This window comes from Chaetodon trifascialis, chromosome 4 (assembly GCF_039877785.1).
Source record: "Chaetodon trifascialis isolate fChaTrf1 chromosome 4, fChaTrf1.hap1, whole genome shotgun sequence".
Taxonomy (NCBI): domain Eukaryota; kingdom Metazoa; phylum Chordata; class Actinopteri; order Chaetodontiformes; family Chaetodontidae; genus Chaetodon; species Chaetodon trifascialis.
Window position 1 is genome coordinate 1,080,884 of NC_092059.1, and position 24,086 is coordinate 1,104,969.

At 46.5% G+C, this 24,086-nt stretch overlaps 1 protein-coding gene across 6 annotated transcripts in view; it reads right to left on the reverse strand.

The window, feature by feature from the left end:
- Positions 1-22,804, reverse strand: part of nfia (nuclear factor I/A) — a 161,225-nt gene extending 138,421 nt beyond the window's left edge. For all 6 annotated transcript variants that reach the window (XM_070960173.1, XM_070960166.1, XM_070960172.1 and 3 more), the window contains exon 1: positions 22,564-22,804. In XM_070960173.1, the coding sequence (XP_070816274.1) occupies positions 22,564-22,659 (96 nt within the window). In that variant the 5' untranslated portion in view covers positions 22,660-22,804. The remainder of the gene's footprint in view (positions 1-22,563) is intronic.
- Positions 22,805-24,086: the final 1,282 nt, after the last annotated feature.

Sequence of the window (24,086 nt, forward strand, 5' to 3'; positions counted from 1 at the left end):
CTGCCAGAGAGAGAAACAGGCTGCACACACACACACACACACACACACACACACACACACACACACACACACACACACACACACACACACACACACACACACACACACACACACACACACACACACACACACACACACACACACACACACACACACACACACACACACACCTGGCTGCAGCAGGTGGAGGGGAATCTGTCTGTCTGTCTGCTTCAGGCTACCAATGGAGACACACAACAACAAGGCAGCGCTGAGGCGAACATGCGGCGTCAACGCACTCAGGTCAGCCCGCCGCCATCGCTTCTACCAGAGGAGTGACTGACAGCGGCAGCACTGGCAGTTACGTCTCGTGGATTTGCTGAAAATGGAGGTTGAGTCAGATCTGAAGTGTGTTCAGCTGCAGTTCCTCTAACGTCCACTAGATGCTGCTGTGATAAAACTGTTTTGAAGTGAACGGAAAACCTGACTTTTTAAATAGTTACTTCGTCACTTCAGCCAAACGCTTTATTATTACAGTTTATATTAATACTTTTAATATCCTTTATGTATTTCCTGAAGTTTGACTGACTTCAGGTCAGTTATGGATCGTCATGGGCAGTTTTAGGCCCTGCGGTCAGAGCCGTCAGGGTCTGCAGGTCGTGTCTGTGGAGGATTCACTTCTTAGTTTGTATTTATAAATCAGCTCAAAGTCAATATATTTAATGTTTTTCATTGATTTCTGTAAATATCTGCTTATTGTGAATCTGATGCAGCGACTCGTTTCACACACTGAAAGATGTGGAACGCTCCAAAAACACCTGTTTGGATCATTCCACAGGTAAACAGGCTGATTGGTCACAGGTGAGAGGATCATGATTGGTATGAAAGGCTCAGTCGTTCATAGAGGATGGAGCGAGTTCACCGCTTTGTGAAAACATGATGGATGAAGGAGATGAACACATGAACTCAGAGACCTTCAGGAAGCTGCTGTCAGTGAACGGTTTGATTATTGATGATTGATTCTGGTTTGAATCTGGCCTCGGGGCTGCAGATGATAAGAGGACATTAAAAGTCTTTAAAATCTGGTTCCCAGGGTTCCCTGTTGGTCTGATGTCTCTGCTCTTTCAGGACTTGAAGGAGAATCAGATGTCATTTCCTGTTTGATTCCAGCTCTTCTCTCCTTCCGTCCTGTTGGGGGAATATTCTCAGCAGCCCTGAAGCCACTTTCCAAAACTTTGTTCTTCAGGGTTAAATCAAGTTCCCTCCAAACTTTTCCCTAAATATTACAATTACACCAGTGGCCCCTCCGGCCCCGGGGGGCCACGCAGATCCTCAGCTGACTGTCCAGATGTTTTAGCAACAAGCAACAACTGTGCGGTCGTCAGGAGAGCTTCTCGATCACACAGCAGCAGCTTCGCAGCACGAACCTGCAGCTGATCAGTCGGCACGTTTGACTGAAGCGTCTGAGCTTCACTGATGTTTCTTCTACTTTCAGATGCTGATTTCTGTTCATTTCTGATTTTACTGCTGTCAAACGTACCTCGATGTGGTCAAAATGATGAATTATGATTCAGCTCTGATCCAAAGAGGTCAGATCTGAATGAGTCAATCTTCCAGCTGCTGATTCCAAAATCACAACGTCTGACAAACAAACCAGCTCAGTCGACATACAAGGTTTTCCCTCAGCTTTCCACCACGTCACACGTCTTCATCAGTGGATGCAGCATGGAGACGGATATGCTGACAGTTCACTCATTCATTCATTCATTCATTCATTCACACACCAGTTTACGGTCTTCAGCTGAACATCTGCTGATGAAGACCACGATGCTGTTAAACTGTTTTCTCATGATCACACAAATAGCTGAAGACCTGAACATTTCCTCATGATGACAAATATTTTTGATGTTTTTTCTCATTATTTCATTAATCACTCTGTTTTCTTCAGTTCTGATCAAAAGAAAACAAACCATGAGTCCTTATAACACCATGAAATGTAGATTTCTTCCAGGAGGAAGATGTGAGATCTCAGCACACCAAACACTCAGTCTGTCGTCGTCACGTGAAAATACCTGATGGTTATTTTGTGATCTGGTAAACTGATAAGAAAACACATGAGGACAAACACTGAACCTGAACCTGACCGACAGGTGAAGGCTCATTTCAGAGCGACGCAGACGGCAGGAAGGAGCCCAAACACGTCTGAAAACTGGGGCTGACCTTTGACCCTCAGTCACAGGACAGTTTCTGCTGCTCAGCTTTAAGCCGGCCGGCTGACGATCTGCTCGGATCACCTCTGAACTCTCGCAGCAGATGTTTGTAAGTTTCCTGGCTGAGTGTGAAAAAGGAAAGGATTAAGTCTGTTTATTCTGTCTGAATGTTTATTTCATGTTTTTGTGGAAACGTCTCGGTTTTCCTCGCCGTGGCCCAGTTATCAGCGCAACATGAGCCAAACGTGTTCGGGGAAGCACATGTGTGTCATGGAAGTGATGCAGAGAAGCGAACAGATGGGCTAAATTAATTAGCCCATGTATGTTTAAGTAGAAAGGTATTTATTTGCGTGAGTGGCCGAGGGCTGGAATTAAACAGAGGAGGAAAGGGAAAGAGAGACTGGGAGTACTTCCTTTTTAGCGAATCTCAAGGAAAAGCGACGTTTTCACAAGCTTGCAGCGATCGGGTTGCAACGCAGAGTGCTTTCAGGGAATTATAAATAAATGAGAGTCAAAGAGGCGATGTGGACGGAGGAGGAGAGCTCTTTGTTTACGGCCGACTCTGGAGACCTGAAACGGACCCTCCGAATAAATAAATACCACCGCTACAGGAAGTTCAGCCGCTTCCCCTCAGGCCCAGTTTAGTTTTATTAGCTACAGTCCTGCAGAGATACCAAACAATGAGACCTGCTCCCCACCACCTCCCCCTCTTCCAGCATATGTGCAGCTCCCTGTGCTGCTCTCTGGCTTCAGCAGCAGTTCAGAAAACTCGGGGACAAAAAATGATGAACTTTTCTGCAAAGGACGAAAACATAGAGGAAAGATAATAAAAGTCTGAACGTGATGTTTTGAGACGCTGAGCTGAAAGTCTGACTTTTCTGTGCCGTAATGTCTCAGCTTCGATCTCAATGATCACGTCAATCTGAGGTCAAGGTCAAGCTCGTTTGTGATAAAATAAAAGTGATCACCGTCAGCATGAAGCTCTGCATCGTGAGGAAGTCACCATCCCACCGTGGATGTGTGACCAGCCCACTGCAGCTCTGCGTCGTGTGGGTGAATCCTTTTGTTTGCAGATGACACAGTTCTCTATCCACAGCTGAATTCAGCAGACTGTAAAAAGCTCCTCAAACATCATCTAAGCTCACTGATGTGTCTCTGAAACTTCAGTATTTCTCCACATGCTGAGGCGTGACGGCGGACTCTTGTCTACAGTTGAACTTGGGAGGAAAATGAGATTACAATCACCTGTTTTGGGCGCAATACGCAGAACAAAGGCATGTGTAAACAGGAAAGAGCTCATCACGATGTACAGTCCACTTCTCCTGAGTCACTCTGATGACTGTGTGAACAGCCTGACTGCCAACAGCACTGCAGGCTAACAGGGCAGGTAAATAAACCTTTCACAGATTAACTGAGCAACAGTAAACACACGAACATCACAACGCATCTCTGTTTGCTCGCATCAAATCATTCAATATTCTGCGCCTGATTTCTCTAAACACAGCGCATAAAATCCACTTCTGTCAGGCGCAAACATAACGCCACCAACACCAGGCGCTGATCTGCTGCATGCATTCTTTAGGCCTCGTTAATAATTGAAGGGCCGGGCCAGAGGCAGCTCTGCAGTATGGAGGTGAGGGGAGGCGGGAGGAGGGGGGAGGACAGGTGTGTCCGGGGTGAGGAGGAGGGCCTGGAGAACAACAGCTTGCTCTCAGCAGGGGTCCCGGGGAAGGAGCAGGTGAGGAGGTATCCATTGCACTGCTTTTACAGCGTATACCTGACACCAGTTCAGAGAGGGGAGGTGAACAGGAGGAAGAGGAGGAGGACAGGGCGGGAGCCATGGAGGCACTCATAGTCCTAAATATGAGAAAAGCACAGAGAGCAGGAAAGCACCATCTGGCAAAGGATTGAGAGAAATAAAGCATCCCAGCTCAGACCGTATCAGTAACTGATCTGTGTCACATGACAGGAAGTGAGTCCTAACTGGTCAAAAAGTCTCAGTTTCTCATTTTGATCTTCCTCCGTCAGTGAGGTCAGGTGCACTGCAGGCACACGAGCAGAGTCCAGAGTGAACGAAGCCAGCGAGGCCAGACCACATGACGTCACCTGCTCAGATGAGGTAAGACTGACACAGAGCCAGAGGTCAAAGGTCACAGCAGCCTGTTTGGAGAGAGTCCCACCGCAGCCGTCGTCACCTGTCACTCACAGATCAATACGACAGGCCGCGCCGAGGTCGCGACTCCTTTAATGAAGGTGTGTTTGTCTTTCTCTGCAGAGACAATAATCATCCACATTCCTGCCTGAATAGACGTCCAGCTGTCCAGCTGTCAGAGACGTCCCTCTGCTTTCTGCTCGAGAATCATCCAGCATAGGACAAATTATGACGACTAGTTATCAGGGCTTTCATGATAATGTGTTATTAATATGTATTCATACGTAGTAAACAAACAAATGCTATGTAAATTACTTCATTATTAATGCATTACCCCACAGTCATCAGTAACTTCCTTACACCTGATATTAAATATAGTATATATATGTATAATAATGTCACTTTGGTACAAAATGTACAGCATGAGTAACAGTACTAATTGTGCAAAAGCAGTTTTAGCTGAGAGAATGACTAAAAAAGTGTAATTTGGGCATAAAACACATGAACAAAGGCTGGCTGAGCAGCTGAACAGCTGAGCAGGTGAACAGGTGAACAGGTGCTCGTGGAGGCCGACCTGCAGGTACTGTCCACACAGAGGTCAGCAGTGCTCCTGTGGCACATGAAGGAAAGAGTGAAGGTGGTCTGGATCCTTTTGAAACTGAAGCCCGCTGACCTGCTGGTTTTAGTGGCAGGGCTGAACTGTGTTTGTGATCTCCAGCTGGGTCTCCGCCTCTTCTGTTTTCTCCACATTCACTGGATTAATTAAATCCGCTGCTGGCTGATCCCATTTCATTGTCCTCCGGCTTCTTTAACAGACCTCTCCATTCACCCTGAAATGGTCTTTTATGGGGTGGGCTCCAGCCTACATCACACTCCGGTGTGAGGGTGAGCGGGAGCTGAGACGTGTCCGAGGAGGAGCGGAGGAAGACCAGTTTGGTTTGGATCTGTTTCTTATTTTATCCCTCTGACTGAAGCTGCCTTCAAATTCAAGGTCCTACTTTGACTTGATCTTTAGTTTAAGGAGAAACCCTTCAGAGGAAACGTCTCGTCTTCAACAGGGTCCTTGGTGGGACTTCATGTGTCCCACTCCCAACTTGCATATATTTCTTTTATATTTTTTATTTTGTATTTTCTACTACATTTTATATATAATATTTCATGTTTATTGATGTTTGCATCAGGGATTTGAGAGAAACGATATTTCAACTGTGCCCTGAACATATAGCAGCACTGACAGTAAAGTTGACTTGACTTCATCCTGATTCATCAATATGGACCCAGTGACATGAAGGCTGCTCTTCCTGAGAGTCACACTAACTAGATCAGTGGTCCAGATCAGAACAGCCGGCGACAGTTAGCTTAAATCACTTCTCCAAACAGATCAAGGCTGTGAGCGACGTCTCCTGATGGACACAAACAACAGAGTGACTGCAGTCCTGTGAGCTCTGGATGACCAACAGAGATGGTTTCTGATCATTTTCAGCTTCTGTGGCCACTGAGAGAACGACAAAAAAGACGTGTACGAGTCTAAAATCCTTCGTCAAAGCACCTTAAAGGTTCTCCGTAGAAACTCGAGCAGGTGGCTGCAGTGAAATGTTCTCTGCTGCGGTCGGAGCCTGAAGAACCCTGAGTCGGTTCATGCTGAGGAGCCTCTTCCAGGCCTCCGCAGGCCTGCGGGGGCACACTCGGACACCTAATCTGCTTCATTAATGCTCCCAGTCGACCATCAGCACCAAGCTCCCACAGTCCTCTCTGGTTTCAGCCGTCCTGTCCGAGGCCTCGCTCACCTGCAGCTGTGCCTGCTCGACCGCTGAACTGCATCGCAGACGGTCACACTGGAAACACTGCGGATAGCAAAGCCTCAGTTTTTCCCCGTTCAGCTGAAACGGACTTTTAAAGGAGGAGTCCAACTTCCCTCTCAGCTGCTCGTCCTTTTTACTGTATATTTTCACAAATATTAAAAATATAAACTCTACTTTTTAAATTTGACCATTTTACACTGAAAGAGCTCGGAGTCGAAGTCGGAGTAAAATAGTAAAAGCAAACACTGATGGCTGTCCAATGAAAAGAGCCGATCTGCAGAAGATAAAGAAACATTTTCTTTAATCTGTGCTGGACCTGAGAGCGATTCATGAGGATTCACTCTGTCATAAATCCTCCTGACCGCTCATATTTTCTTAAAATCATTACAGTGGAGATGTGTGGTTTTCACAGGACGGCTGCAGTCACATGATCAAACTGCAGCGTGTGAGCAAACATTTCTGATTTGAATCCTCCAGTTGATCTGTGATGGCTGCAGGCTCCGTGAGCTCCGGCAGGAAAACCTAAGCGGATTTCTTCACGTCCAGGGAGTAAAGCCCTCCATGCTCCTCCACTGGAACCAGAATCAGCCAGTTAAAGCCGTCTGCATGGTGAAGGCAGAGAATCAGGAAGGGACATGGAAACGATTAGGAGCGTGCAGATGTACAGCTGATTAGCAGAGAGGATGGATCCAGTTTGGAAAAGCAGTTCTGCGGCTTCACCTTCTGCAGGCCACACCGGAGCTGGACGAGGCCTGAGAGGCCGCTTCATTTCTCCTGCTTTCAGTCAGCGATGGAGGAACATTTAAGTGAATTACTCAAAATGTTAAATTTAATTTTGAGTCATCTTTGTGTTTTAATGAAGCACTGAAACACACACACAATCCAAGAGGCAGCTACGACGCAGAGGAAGAAACCTGGCGCTCTTCCTCAGGAAACGGCCAGCTCCAAATATCTTCCACATCAGAGCAGCTGCCAATGCGAGCCAGCTCTGCATTTCTCGTGCCATTAGGTGGATTTCCATCCATCCGCTCTTATGTGCACTTTAAACTTTCCGAGTGGAAAGGCTGAAAAAGGAAAAGTGTTGCAGAAAGGCTAAACGTTGGTGTATTAGTCAAAGCAAAACAACGCAGAAACAGACTCAGTCACTAAATGATGCCGCACGTGAATCATGTGACTTAAACGACCAGTGAAGAGCTGAGAACATCTTCATCATCTTCATGGAGATTCACTCCACAGAAGACTTGTAAGAGGACAGTAAAGACAGTTCAGTCAAACTGTCAGTGCCAAGGTCAAGAATGAACCTTGGCACTCAAAAGACATGATGTCCACTCATGACATGATGTCCACTCTGCTAATTATGAAGCTAATTTGAGTGATAAAAACAGAAATCCACAGACTTCAGTGAAGCAGACTTGGTTTGCAGCATCAGTGCTTGGTTCAGGTTTTTAGTTTCCTCCCACAAACACACACTGACTGTATGCAGGAAGCACGTAACGGGCCGTGTGCCCCCCGCCCCCCCTCCCCTGTGGCGGATTAAGCAGGGAGCCAGCTGTACTGATGGGGAGGTGGGGGGGGCGAGGAGGGGATGGACATGCTGCCATCGGCCTCTCCAAGGTGACCCCTGGAAAAAGCTGGCATTACATCTGTAGCCGAGCCCGGTCCGTCCTGACCGCCATCAGGCAGCACCAGGCTCCACTGTGCCCCCGCTGCCCTCCACGCTGCCCGGCTGGCAGGGAGGAGAGAGGGGCCTCCTGCTGCACCAACAGGGAGGAGGGGGAGGCACAAGGAGCTAGCAGGGCAGCAACCCAATGCCCACACAAGAGTGCTGATATTAGACGATTCTGCAAAACCAACGCGACACTTCTACAATTCTTTCTGCACGGCGAGGTGTGAAGGACAGACTGCTGCACAAACTACTGATCAGGTGACTACAACACCTGGTCAGGTAACAGGTGTGGTGTTACAACTACAACACTTCAGGTTAGGATTAAGAAGCTGAGAGAGAAGTTCAAACCCAACAGACTTCCTCACCTCCACGCAGCCGACCAATCACAGTGTACAGCAGGCGCCTCTGTCAGTCTGAAAACTTAGAAAAAGTCTCAAGTAATCTGAAAGTCCAGACACGTTTGGAGCGCTGAAGAAGAAGAACTGAGCCTGAAGCTGTGAGACTGTGAGCGGACCCGACCACCTGATGGACGAACAGGACTCACTGCTTCCTTACATGTGATGTTAACATGATTACGGGCTGAAGGAAAGCAGAACGATGTTTATCCTGATAATTAGAGACTTGTTCCGTTTCCCTGCTGTCATGTCTCATCTGACTCACAGCTTCGGCTTCACCAGAACAACGTCTTCAGTGAAACAAACAAAAGGTGAAGACTGAAACGGGAGACACAGCGGAGTCACAGAGAGTCTGCAGACACCGTTCATCAAGTCAGTCTCTCAAAGATCCCTGGAGGTCCCCGGACCCCATGTTGAGCACCACCAGATTAAAGAGATGAAGAGGACACACTCCCCTGTGAGTAGTTGCTGTGTGTGTGAGCGGGGGGGGGGCAGAACAGGCCGAGGTCCCTCTTGATGCCCTAACCAGCTGTTTGTCCTCGGCCCCCCTGAGGCAGGGGCGGTAAAGGGGGGTGTGGGGTCAGCGGCTCCCCCTGTCGGAGCCGTTGGCAAAACACAGTGCCGGGCTCGCCGGGGTCGCCAGGCGCCCCGGACCGGACAGCCGTAAGTAATGGGGTCCTGCACGCACACCGGCACCGCTCTGAATCAACTTAATTAGATAAGGGAGGGGGGCGCTGGGGGGGTCTGGCCACGGGACAAAGCGGAGAGTTTGTACACGGGCTGATAAAGAGGTGATCGCTCCACATTACTGCTAATGAACGAGTCCTTGGAGGTAGATGCTGACAAACGCTGCTTCACATCCTGTTTTTGGACGCGGTTAAACGGCTCTGTGATGTCCAAACATATGGTGCCACTGCGACGGCGTTTCAGCAGCTCGCTCCTCCAAAAATAATGTGATGCTCATTAATCTATCTTCACATGGAGATTAAATGTGTAGCTGGGATTTCTTCAGCGAATCACTGCACGGATCACACTCCTGCATCTCGTCCTGTAGCTGTTAAACTTTAGCGAGTCAGAGAGCTCAGTGAGACGAAGCGGGACAACTTCAAGATGATTCACCCTGCCAGTGTCACAGCTCCACTGTCCCATCACAGTACTGCAGTATCAGTCTGAGTACAACACTGGTTGTGGGTACTTGTAAAAATCTTGCTCCCGTCGTGCTGCTGCAGCTCCTCTGAGGATTAATGAAGGATCATCTGGTCTTGGGGTGGCGGGTGCAGCTTTGACTTGACGTTCCTGCTCCTCCTGCCGGTGGACTCGTGTTGGCGACGCCACAGCGAGTCCTTGTTCCCGCCACGCTGAGCTCTGCTCTCTAATCACACTGCTGATGATATGCAAACATCTGGCTGCTTCACATAATCCCACCACCTCTCACCACAATGAACTGAGTAGCACTCTTGGTTTTATCTCCATTTGTCTAATTGTTTAATCACTCAGATTGCTATTAAAACATTAATAGGCCAAAATGGCTCATTACAGCATCGTGGTTCGGCTTGTGTGGAGGGCTGAGGGGGAACGTTTTGACATGATTAAAGGGACATTTCACGGCACTCCACAGCTGGTGCGATCTGAAGCTCTGATAGCAAATAATTAATTAGGACAACGCCGTTAATGTGCAGTCGTGTCTGAACAAGCAGCACTCATGTATCTGAATGTACATGTGTAATGTTCCCATGTTCACAGCGAACACACACACACACACACACACACACACACACACACACACACACACACACACACACACACACACACACACACACACACACACACACACACACACACACACACACACACACACACACACACACGTTACCCTGAGCCTGTCCAGCTGTGTTCACATTTCCTCTCCTCCTGACTGAAAGAGAGGACTGAACCTGTTTCCCTCCACCAACAACAACAACACTGACAGGAAGTCTGAATCACCTGACAGCTGCTTCATATGTAACGTCAGTGTTCGACTGATGAATAATTGGGACATTTTGACTCCATCAGGACAGAACATGTGCTCTTTTCAGGCTTTCTTTGCTCCTGTGTTTGGTGACTCCACCATACTCTTCCTCACTACAATCACAGTGTCCTCTAACTGTCCAGGACCAAAATCCACATAATGAAAATGCAGACATTTAGGCTGACTTCACTGATTATCAAGCAGCAGGAAAAAGGGCCACTTTAGGCTGCCTCCAAAAGCAAGTCAGTGCCCACAGACCTCCACATTAAAATGTCCAACACGTTTACAGCCTGGTACAAAAAATGCTTTTGGTCCCCTTTGGGGGAAAAAAGAGAAAAGAGCAGCTTCTTTTATTGACCTGTTACTTCTCAAAGCAGAGGAATAAAACACAACATTTTAAAAAGCATATGGGATGAAGTTTGGCCAATTAGATTTTTGTTTCATTTTGGGATTCTGGGTGTGGATTTCACTCTTCACCAAAGTCTGAGGTGTCGTTTCAAATGGAAGGAAAACATCTGAGAAGAAGCCGATTCCTCTGATGGCTGCTGAAAGCGCTCAGCTGTTTCCAGGGACGGCCGTATGACAGAACAGGTGATATTTACGGAGGAAAAATGGCAAAAATCCATTTCTGCCAATCGAGGAAACCACAAACAGCCAGCACTGCCTCCCTTTAACTGAAGACTGACACCTCCGCTGGCAGCCAAACACTGAATGGCTGCAGACCAAGAACTGTGTGGCATGCAAAAAAAGATCACACACACACACACACACACACACACACACACACACACACACACACACACACACACACACACACACACACACACACACACACACACACACACACACACACACACACACACACACACACACACACACACACACACACACACACACACACCGTTCCCAAATACCAGATGGCGTTTCTGGATTCTGTTTCCATTTTTTCTTTCTGTTACAATCACAAAGAGTGAGTCTGAAACCACAGACGCAGACCAGCGACTCTCACACGCTGCAGTCTCTTCGTACAGTCAGAGCTGCTAAACAAAGACGTCATTAAAACGTGTTTCTGCTTAGATTCACTTATTGCATTTCCACAAGTGAATCCTTTTTTTAATTTCAGTCGTTTTCAGGCTGAAACCTCTGCCAGATTCACAGCTGGACTCCTGACATCCATCCAGTCAGGCCAGTTTGCAGCATCTGAACTGTGACGCTTCCACGAGGCACGTTTACTTCCTTTGAATTGGAGAAACACCCGTTCAGTCTGACTCTGCGTTTCATAAATGTCTGAAGAGTTTCTGAAAAACTGCACAGCACTGAACTCTAAAGAGACAATGGACTGAAAGTTTCATCCATCACTGGCTATGAAATACAGACAACAGCACATACAATCTTAAGGCCGAGCAACACCAGTTTAGTCCAGCTTGTGGTCAAAATATGGATAGTTAAGCTTAACAGTAGTAATGTGTTATAAACCATTTATTAAGTGCTTATATAAAGCTTACAGATGACAGCTGGGGAAGGTAAAGGAACTTCCAGATTCTGGTCCAGAAGTAAACCTCATTAAAAATCTAATTCTTGAATAATGTGCTGACTTGCTGCTGAGACAATGTGTGTGCAGTGCCTCAGTGTGTCTGAGTATACAGAGACAGAGAGACAGAGGGACAGGCAGACAGAGGGACAGCAGAGGGAGTGCTGGATGTATAGAAACCAGCAGCATCCGCGGTTGTTCGATGCTCAGCTGGCACAGAGCCACGACACAGAGCAGACAAACAAAGCTCACTTTGTGCAGCAGACGTCCTTTAGGTTCAACGTGGAAACTCGAGATTCCTCTTCACATTCACACTCAAACCAACACACTGAATGCTGACCGCTAACTGCTAACCGCTAACAATAACTGTGTGTGTGTCACAGCTGATTGATCTTCTTACTCTGAGCTCCACTGACTCACACACAAACACTCACTGCAGCACCAAACATGGATTCATCCGTCGCTGAAAATAGTCCCAACAAATGCTCTATTTCGTCCTGTTTGATTGACAAAAACTACAGTAAGCAGCAAATAATGAAGCTTTCAAACATGAAACTAAATATTTGTGAGGACTTTTAAACATTTGTCTTCAGTAGGAACCAATTAGACAGACAGGAAGTCAGACAGGACTGATGGACTCTGCTGACAGCAGGAAAAACAGAGGATCACCTTATTGCACTAGAACAGTTCGGGGCTGGGAGAGGGTCCATATCATCATCTTCATCATCATCATCATCATCATTAGCATCATCATCACTGTCCTATTGTTTCTACTCCCAGCAGGACGTCCACCACACACACAAAACAACAACCGTCCGGCCTGAAGAAGAAGCAGCTGTCTTGGCTGGTAGCCATGTTCCTCCAGGGAGGAACAGACATGGAGCAGGAGTTAAAGGAGGAGGAGGACAAGGAGGGGTGATGAAGAGGAGGGAAAAGGAAGAGGACGAAGAGGACAAGCAGAGAGTTGGAGATGGATGAGGAGAATGACAAAAAAAATAATGAGTGCAAGAGGAGGAGGAAGAGGAATGAAAAGAGGAAGAAGAGGAGAAGGACAAAAAGGAAGTGAGCAACAAGCAGATGAAGACGGAAAAACATAAGAGACAGGAAAAGCAAGAAAAGACACTCCACCCTGAGTACCTCGCTTAATGCAATACTATGAATGTAGTTCAGCTTTTCACTTCAACAAGAAGTACTAAGAAGTATTAAAAAGCATTAACGGTTATTTAACAAATATTGTTACAGAACACAAAGCGAGCGCACACACTGTCAGCAGTGATTAACCTCATGAAGCATCTGAAGATTTAACATGAAGTGATCTCATGTTGTAAACTGTGTTAATGAGCCGGTCTGTGAAACCAGCAGGTGGCGCTAACACACGTCAACCGCCATAAAACCCTACAGAAGATGGCTGTGCGCGGCTGTCATTGGTCAATACACACTTCTCGTCCACACACATTTAACCTGATGAAGAAACGTCCTGTGAGAGACGTCCAAAAAACAGTGAGGACAGCAAGTGGCTGCGTTGGCGTCAAGCCACAAACAAATGTCAAACTGAACCCACAAAGAAGACAAAACATTCCTCTGAAAAAAGGCTCACAGATGTGGCTCCAAGCTAACAATGAACGCACTGAAATGTGGTGAAACACGTTCACGTCCAAAAACAGGTGTGTTTCATTCAGATGACACAACAGCACACGACTGCAGCACGAGCTAAGGCTAACAAACGAGCCGTCCAGTCCACAAGGAGGGACAGGATGATCCAGAGCGCTGAGCAAACCACCAGCCGAGAGCTCAGAGCAAAGTTTTTCATCTGTCGAGTCAAAATGATGTTTTCAGATTCATCTCGTGCCTCGGTTTAACAGCGTCTTCCATGTAATTATGTCTTCAGACCACTGAAGAGAAGAGCTCCTGCAGACATATCAAATGATTATAAAGTCTCCAAGTATTTCCTGCATTTTAAAAAACGCCCTCTTTTACACAGTTGCCGTCCGCAGCTGCTCCTCTCTCAGTGTTTGGACAGTGACACATCTTTGCTGCGTTGGCTCTCTGCTCATGTCCACTTCAATTAAAATTTTTAATGAATTTCATTAAAATAGTCAAACAAAGAACGTGGTTAATGTGTTTCTCTCAGTTTTAACTCGAGGCTCCACGTTCAGTCCTCCGGTGTGTACAAAAGGCACAGACTGGTTGGAGGTCCGGCCTCTCACACAGACAGAACTCAGCATCGTTTCGGCCCCTCCTCCCCCATCTGGACTGACTCCAGACCAGTTTGTCTGTTTTCTCACACAAAGCTCCTCCAGCTCTTCCTCCATCTCTGCTGTTCAGCAGCCAGAGAGAGAAGCTGCTGCCAACCCCACCAGCAGGAGGAGGAAACTGCTGCAGCTCCAGACCTTCAGCGCTCAGGATTCACCTGCTCACCACTTCATCCAGCTCTGCTTCAGAGGCCAACTTTACAAATTCATATCGACAGTCGGACACTTCGTACAGTCCTGAGAACAGCCTCATCTCTGTGCTGTGATGTCAGATCAGCAGTTTATGAAAGTGGGGGGGTCTGAAGCCGAGCAGCAACAACGGAGCACAGAGCAGCTCCATAAAGAAAAGGCTTTCCCAGTCTGGTGTGGAAAACTGGCCTGCACAGAGGTCCGACCTCAACCACTTCCTCCCTCAGAGATTCAGATCCCTGAAAACAGCAGAGCTGCTAAATGAAGACTGACTGTCAGACATGAAGACAGACTCTTCCTCTAAGCTCCTCCTCAGCTCGGCCGGGTTTCCCCGCGGTCGCTCCGGGCTCGGCTTTCCTCCTCTAAGTCCAGCAGCACAGCAGCGGATATTACAGCCCGGAGCCTTGTTCTACTTATTGGACCAGAAAAAAAGAAGAAGAAGCCGCAGAGCCGAGCGCTCTGCTCAGCGTTAGAGAGAGAATCACAGCACCCGGTCAGGACGTCAACACACTCGGCTGGTTTTCACACAGACAAACAAAGAAGAAATCATCATCATCACTGTGGCGTATAAAGACTGTCCACTCCACACTGACATACTGCTGAGGACACGAGGCGTTTCAGTATGTCCAAAACCACAGTGTCAACTAAACTGTGTGTGAGGTGATACCATTTAGTGTGAATACTTTAGCATGCAAACAGTGGACTGCTGCACAAACTTCATCCACTGTTCAAACCCCGAAAAGATTTAAAACAGAAAGGAAAACCTGACAAACACTGGACTGATTCTGTCTTCAAATATTTAAATATGACTGCACAGGAAAGGGACGGAAAGGTAAAAAATGGACATGTAAGACAGGACAGATAGAAAGGAAATTCAAGAAGTGACATGAGAGAGGAAAGCTAAAAAAGAAAAGGACAGACAAGAGGCACAGCGGTCGTCCACCGGTCAGAGGGTTGGTGGTTCGATACCCGGCCTCCAAGTATCCTCTGGCCTCGTGACCACTGTATGAATGTGTGTGAATGAGTGAATGCAGACTTTGACTGGTCTGACTGGAAAAGAGCTAATACTGCCCACTCACCATAGAGGGAAAAAAGATGGAGGACAGAGACGGGAAAGGAAAAATACACGGACAGGAAAACAAAAAAAAACCAACACAATGAAGGGAAAGAGAAGACGAAGAGGAGGAAAAATAAAGGAGGGACAAAGGTGAAGGGACAGGGACAGGAAGGAAAGCAAATGAAGGAGAAAGAAATCTGAAGGGACATGAAGGAGGAAGGCAAAGGGAAGACAGCAGCAAAGGTAAAAGGTGAGCAGAGGAGTGAGTCATGTCCGCTGGACAGTGACAGCCTGAGACACACCAGGAGCTCGAGGACTCAATGTGTCCTCACACTTTCCACACCACAGGATGACCACAGGAGGACGAGAGACTGCCAGAATGAATGGAGGGAGAGGGAGAGAGAGAGAGAGAGAGAGAGAGAGAGAGAGAGAGAGAAGAGAGAGAGAGAGAGAGAGAGAGAGAGAGAGAGAGAGAGAGAGAGAGAGAGAGAGAGGAAGAGACAGAGAGGGAGAGCAGAGAGAGAGAGAGAGAGAGAGAGCAGAGAGAGAGAGAGAAAGGGAGAGAGAGAGGAAGAGACAGAGAGGGAGAGCAGAGGGGGGGAGAGAGAGAGAGATAGAGAGAGGGGAAGAGACAGAGACGGAGAGGGAGAGAGAGCAGAGAGAGGGAGAGAGAGACAGAGAGAGAGAGAGAGAGAGAGAGAGAGAGAGAGAGAGAGAGAGAGAGAGAGAGAGAGAGAGAGAGAGAGAGAGAGGGAGAGGGAGAGAGAGAGAGAGCTGGGCTCGCTGAGCTCAGGAAGTTCAAGCAGACAATTCTAATCCCCCAATTTCCTCCTCTCTAATCATCTCTGCTCCGCTCATGGCCGTCTCCAAATTGGAAACATCTTCTGCACAATATGACACTCCCTCTGTAGCACACACACACACACACACACACACACACACACACACACACACACACACACACACACACACACACACACACACACACACACACACACACACACACACACACACACACCCTTCCCATGTCATCTCAGTGTGGACTCTGTGGTGCTGAAAAGGTAAAATTAGTGTGAAAAATGAGTGTGAGTCACTTCCATCAGCTGACTGACTGATCAAACTATGAGTAACAGCAAGGTCACGTCTTCTCATTAAAGGGACAGGCCCACATTTTCATCTGTGTGTGTCCATCCAGAGACAGGTCTTCTCATTAAAGGGACAGGCCCACATTTTCATCTCCAGAGACACGTCCAGGAGAAGCTTAACCTAACGTCGCACAAAGACTGGAAACAGTCAAGTTCCATGGAAAAAGGAGATACTGTGGTTTTAGCACTGACAGTTAGCACTGACAGTTAGCTCTGACAGTTAGCATCTCAGTTCAGTTTTGTTGGTTTTCTGCACAAACTGGGGCTGCATCCAAATCAAAATGCTGCAAGTTCAATCTGATTTCCCAGTTTTTATATACATTTACTTAAAACATTTTTCAAAAATAGTGCTGATTACTGAGCATCTCTATCAGTAATAATCATAATAATAATAAGCTTTATTTGCATAGTACCTTCCAGGCTCCAAGTGAGCGATTTATAGAATGGTCATAAAGACAGATAAACAACAACTGTAAATTAAGATTGAGATAAGGATCAAAAGACAATGCATAAAAGCACATAATTACATATTAAAATCTCAGTAAAAAATAGCAGAATAAGGATAAAAATCTGAAGAAGTCTATCAGGACGAAGCTCTAAAAGAAGTCTTCGTCTGCTCTCTCTGCTGACGCGACAGGATATTTCGACGTGTCAGATTCTGTGTGTTCAAGGCCCAAAGCTGCTCTACACTGACGTGTTGAGCTCTGAGTGCTGCCTAAAAATGGGTGAACTACACTCAGTTTGGTGCCTGAATGCATCACGTGTGGCACTTCCTGCACTGTTTTACCGGTAAGACGTGGGACTGGACGTGTGGGCTGTGGGTGGAGGTGTGTTGGTGACGGCCGCTCTGCAGGTGGACTGGACTGCAGTGATAATCTCTTCCTCATCGTGCTCAGTGAGGTGGATTAATGTCTGCTTTAAAACACCCAGAGCAGTGAGAAGGCTGGAATGAATGGATAATGTGACAGCTGCCGATCTTTAGCACCACTCTCGACTCATTGTGAGACTTGCTCTGGGGGTCTTCTACGTTTACGGTGCCACCCTGGCACAATGGTTTTGGCCTCCAGACTTTAAGGTCGTCTTCGCCCTCTGATGTCCACCACACGTCCTCCTCAGCTGATTTCTGCTGTGCTGTGCTTCCCTCAGTCTTCCTCCATTGACCTCATTAACGCTGGTTTTAAGGCTCGGCCTGTCAGGCTCTCAGAGTGGTCCGACCCTCCTCTGAGAGTCTGACTAACGAACCGGACCTCACACAGACCACAAACACAGAGCCGAGCCGCCCTCGGTCTGCTTCCATCCACTGATTCACAGAGCCGAGTGTCGTCTGCAGCTCCGACCACACATCCCAACAGAGCGGGGGATTCTGGGATATACAAGAGCGACGAGGACTGATTCCCACCGCCACAACTTCACCTCGAGTTACCAGAGACAACGTCTGAATTCAGAGATCAGCAGCCAAGAAACTAAAACATGGATCCTCATCTGTCCTCTTTGAAGCTGCAACCTTCACATTTATCACACTTCATAATTTAATAACAATACATTTATCTGCTCATCCTAACTGTTACGCCTGAATGTATTTTACATTTTTCAATCAGCTGTTGGTTTCTTTCCTCAAACAAACACAGGATCGATCGGACAAAAGGGACATTGGACAACGATCACATCTGTGTTTCCTGCTTTAAATGTTCAGTTTGCAGCGAATCCTCCAAACACATCAACACACGGTGTGTGGTTAAGTTAAGGAAACTACAACATCACATGTGTGTCATGGTTCACATGACCATGTCTGGAAAATGTAAACAAAGAGAAGTTTTAAGTGTTTAACAAACAACGGAAGTGATCAGGACACTGAAACACCAACACACACACTTTCATGCCCAAAAACTCAAAGTGCCCAGCTCCATTGAAGGCAGCGTAAAGAAGAGTCTTCCTCTCCTCCTCTTCCTCAGACAAACACGTTCACTGAACCTGATCCTTCCACCTTTCTGTCAGCGAACAAGTCTGTCTTTACTTTCATCATCAGGACAGACACTGTTCACACATGTGAAGACATATTTGTCTCGGTCAGCAGATGTGAGTGACTGAGGGACATGAAATACAAAACTAACGCTCAGCATTGAGCACTTAAGCTCCATACGGCTGTTTGAAGAGATACACATTCAAAGACTTCAGTAAGAAAATACAAGAAATGTGCAAACATCCAAAAAATGTGATCACACAAAATTACAGTTACGTCCAGCTGAGACGATAAACTCAACATTTCTGCAGGATCTGACTCTATTTTTCAAACTGAGCTGGTAGATTATGATTTCAATGAGCAAAGAGAAGTTCATACACAACGCGCTGGACACACATAGCACACAAGAGGGAGCGTGTGTGTGCATGCGTGTGTGTGTGTGTGTGTGTGTGCGTGCGTGTGTTGGGGCGGGGGATTATGGGGCCATCACTTGTAGGCTGCAGAAATCCCGTTAACCCCTGCGGTGAGCGAACGCTCCGCTCCGGAGCAGCGGCTTCGTTCTTCTTCAGCCGTTTTAATTGTTCCACATTAACGGTCGTCAGGGTTTAAAATGAATTGCTGCCTGTTTCGTGCTGCGTTGCTTGACCCTGCTTGTGTTTTATTTGTAATCAGAAAGATAAAAACATAAATTCCAATCTTTAAATCTAATCCGATCTCGGGGTCCTGATCTGCTCGTCAGTCTGATTCATTTTTCTGCTCCTCTGCTTGTTGTTCAGTGTTTTGAAGTCGCTCTGTGGAGCTCTCTCACTTCACACCATTACATTAAATGTTAATATTAATAAGCTCTGACACCACTGGAGTGTGTTTGCTGTAGCTCAGAGTCGTCGGTGTGGAAGCTGGTTTCACAGCCGTTCACTGTAAGTCTGCAGGACTCGACGTACGCAAACTGGCAACGATTCAAGCAGGATTATAATGTGATTCATTTTAATATAATTGTACTGGATGTGTAATGATGCAGAGAGGCAGGAAAACACTGAGGAATGTAAATGTTAAGATCTGTTGACATAAACACAACAGACGGATAATGAAATGTTAAAAACAAAAACCGAGCGAGAGGAGGCAGAAATGAAAAACATTTGGATTTTGGGATGAAATTTATCCATAAAACGTGAAATGTGGATCACCTGGGCGCAATGAAACACACGTTCACGCCTGGCTTTTATACACAGTCCATCATTTCTGTGTGAGCCGCTTTTCAAAATAACAGCGCAGAGAAAATGAAGTTTATGATGCAAATAAAGTGAAAGAATGAAACTCTTTAAATATTTTTAATGATATTTAAAAACATGGCTTTAAATATAAAATGAGGCTGAATTTAAAAGATTCCTGTGACATTATTAATATTAATATATTAACTGAGGACAACAAACTGAAGCATCAAACAGCCGTTTGTGGAATTATAAAACCTTTAAACATAACTGAGATTAAAAAACTAAAATCCATTTTAACACTGAATTAAAAACTGATCTGTTTCCTTGAAACGACCCGACAGAAATCATGTGGATCATCACAGCTGCTTTTTAAATTTGAAGCAGATAATCCTCTTTGTGCTTTCAGCCACTTTAACCTTTTCTCTCTGACACCGACGGATTCATGTCCGACTAATTACCCGCTACGACCGTTTAGCAGCCGAGCGTCACCGACGTCTCAATAACATTTACAAAACGCTTCACGTCATGTTTGGATTTTACTGATAAAATGTTTGATTTTCAAAGGAGAGAAAAGATTTTTTAAATTTAGTCTGACTGTCTTTAGTGCACAGAGACCTGGTGCTTCCTACAGTCTGAAGAAAAATACTAATTCATTTAAATAATGTGAAAGGAAAAGAAATGCTAAATTTTACTTTTTACTTTAAAAAAAATCTGAATTTTACGGTCATATTCCAATCCTTAAATCTGATTATATTTTCAATATTAGAGTATTTTTTTTGGTGCAGCATTGCAGGATTTTATTTGTATTTCATGAAGAAAGTGCATAATTTTGTCACTACAAATACTAAAAGTACAAATAATCTAAACAATAAAATTCAGTCAGATCAGACGATTCAACAGAGACACCCTGAGACAAAGGGACATTTTTAATCCATAATCTTATATACACAAATCTAATTATTAATACCTTTTTAAAAAGAGTATAATTTTCTTAATTGTGGTGTATTTCATTTAACATTAAAAACTGATTGCTGAGCTAAAAGACTTTAAAGTTAAAGTTGAAATTGTGATGATAAAATCATCAGTGCAGCAGGTTCATTTGATTTATGTCCAGTTTGACGTCTCTGTCACATAATGTGAGCAATGAAATTAAGTTTACGACAACAAAGTCCACACAACAACAAAATTCAGTAGGACAACAGACGCCATGTTCACGGAGACGTCTTCAATTATTACACAAAAAGACAAAAAGGCAGAAAAGACGTAACCACCGGGAAATGTCTCCAAAAGATTCACATCAGCAAACAATCGTTTCAGCACAGCACAAAGACAGCAAAAACAACACAAACACAACACAAACACACAGACAATAACTGAGCACACTCACACTGCTGACCATCACACACTCAACACAAAATCCCTCAAAAAAAAAAGCTTTGAAAGGAAGAAAATCAGCAAACAAACACTTCCAAAATAAAATCCTCCTACAGCCGGACCGGCTGCACGTTCACACACACACACACACACACACACACACACACACACACACACACACACACACACACACACACACACACACACACACACACACACACACACACACAGGAAAACAAAACTCTCCCTCCCACCAACCAGGCCACACACACACACACACACACACACACACACACACACACACACACACACACACACACACACACACACACTCTTTCGGACCCTGAGCAGAAAAGCTCCCATCAACATCCACGGCCGCCGCCGCCGTCCTGCTGCTGGTGGGCTGGACAGTGAAAGTGTGTGTCCCTGGGAGTGTGTGTGTGTCCCTGTGTGTGTGTGTGTGTGTGTGTGTGTGTGTGTGTGTGTGTGTGTGTGTGTTTAGGGTGGTTTTGCTTTGACCGAGAGGAATTCACAAAGTTCACGGTCCTGTTACGGAGAGGATAAAGCCGCCTTTGTCTATTTGGCAACACACTCTTTGTATTCAGGCTGGAGGAGAGACAACCTGCAGCACCAAAAGTCTGCGTCCGTCCACCAAAACTGTCCGCGCCGTGAGTCCACGCCGAGCTGACGGCGCTCATATAGTCTTAAAAGTAACGCTGACAGAAATAATGAGCTGTCCTCTAATGAACTCTGGGCTCTTTCATGTCTCTGGCTCATTTGGACGAGCCGGCCACAATAGACTATTGTGAAGCACCAAAACTCCCCCGACCCCCTCCCCGTCTCTCAGCGGAGTCACCAAACTCCCCTCGACCCCCGTCCGTCTGCCAGCTTCTCCCCGCTCGGACCTCGCCCCCCCTCCATTCTCACAGCCACGGCAGCAGTGACGGGGGTGTCAAAGGTCGGCTGGCCTCGCTGACCACGACAAGCTGCTAAATGTGGCCCCGGCGCTGCAGCCGGAGCCCCGGCGCGTCCCGGGACACCGCCGCTGAGATGGGTGAGAGCGAGGGAGGTGGGGTGTTTGTTCCCTGGTGCGATGAGACAGCCACAGCGGCGGTAATGTGTCAGAGCTCAGGAGCCGAGCGCGATGTTCAGCTCTTTCTCGGAGAGCGAACAGAAACAAAGCAGGACTTTCTGTGTGTTTTCACACAAGTTTCCCCTTAATTAGACGGAACAAGAGGGGGAGCGAGCGAAGGATGACAAGAGGAGCTTCAGCGTCACGACAGCAGAAGGGAGGAACAAACCCCCGGCCACGGCCGCAGACCTGAGCTGGCACCCGTCCGCTAACGGGACGCCGCGGAGACAAGAGAGGGGAGCCAGCGAGGGGGCGGCGAGGACGGGACGCCGACAGATAAAAACAATAAACAGTCCGAGCGGGTCACAAATCCAGGAGCTTTTTGGAAATAAAACACAAGCTGCCCTGTGGTGTGGAGTTTCTGAGCTCCGCCACGAGAAGGAGGAAGAGAATAGGAGGGAAGGTTCTTCTTTTGGTTGAAGAAAAAGGGAGGAAGGAGGAGAAAGAAAGAAAGAAAGAAAGAAAGAAAGAAAAGAAAAGAAAATGTTGAGCCAACTCACCATCCACCAGGTCCTGGCTGAGATGTCGTAGCAGAGCTGCCATTTGATGGAGCCTTCCGAGGTTTTCCCTGCCATTACGCTGTCAGCAAGCTTCATCTGATGCGAGTGCGCTCACCGGAGATAAGACACCTAATTGAGAAAACATTTGCACTGGCATGTTGGGCAACATGTAGCCCGCTCCATACCATATGGAATCATGGGTAAAAAAAAAAAAAAAAGCTCCTTGACAATGAACCAATCTCATGCAGACCCCGTGGCAAGGTGAGCGGCAGTCATCTGCTCAGAGAGGGAAAACACACACCCCCTTACACACACGCACACGCGCGCACACACACACACACACACAGCCAAGCAGAATGATGAGCCTTTTTCCGCATCGCCGTGCACCTCGGGTCGCTTCTCACTCTTTTTTTTCCTCCTCGGGTATAATTAGGGCTTGTTCTTCATTATCACCATCATCATCATCATCATCACCAGGAGCTGAGGAAGTGGAGCAGCCCGAGCCAAACTGAACTGAACTGACTCCAAACAACTTCCACCGCTTTTTAATGGTCACTTTAAAGGGACGAGGCAGGTACAGAGAGAGAGAGAGAGAGAGAGAGAGGGCAGAGGGCTGCAGCTCCACGGGCGATCAGCCCTCCGACACATGGAACTGCTTACAGACTATCATGCTATGTTTTGTTTTGGGTTTCCATCCTTCCTCCCCCTTTCTCCCCCGAATCCCCCATCCTCACCCCTCCATCCCTCCTTCAGCAGAAAACTCGTGTTTTGGCATAAATACCTCCAGACCGAAGGATCCTGTGGAAGCCGGACCTGTGCCGCTCGCTGCTCATGCTCCGTGCAGAGAGGACGCTGCCGCCGCCGCCGCCGCCGCCTGAAAAGCATCACACTGATCCATCAGTAAGTCTGCTTTCCCTTCACCTTACACTCTACAGCTCTGTGTGCAGGAGGAAGAGGAGCAACACACCTGTAAAAAATACTTCTTTCAAAGGAACAATACTACAGAATGTGACAGTCCTCAAACATTTAAAAATATCCAAAATTAAAGCACTCAGGGCTCCTGTTAGTCTGACATGATTAGATAACAGAGGACGTCCACACACACACACACACACAACATTTTAACCCTGTGGCTGGTGGAGATGGAGTTACTTAACGGCTTTATAAATCTATAAAGTGTGTATTTATGTCCGTATAGCTGTCAGATAATATTTGGAAACACGTTATAATAAGGAGGTTTGTCTAAAGGGCTTTTCTTTACTGTTTTTAAGACGAGCTGCTCCTCTTGGCTCAGATAAACCTCTTTAATAAGACTTATCAAAGAGCTCTTCAAACCGTCCATCTAAACAGATTTTTTTAATAAAATCAGATCAGTTAAAGGCGCCATTTTAGAGAAAATGCTCTAAATCTGTTTTCAGTCATTCTTTTTGTTTTTTTATGCTGTTTGTGCTCTGTAACAAGTAACCATGATCTGAACACAATAAATTTAAATCTGACTAATAATTTGAAAATATTGGTCTTGA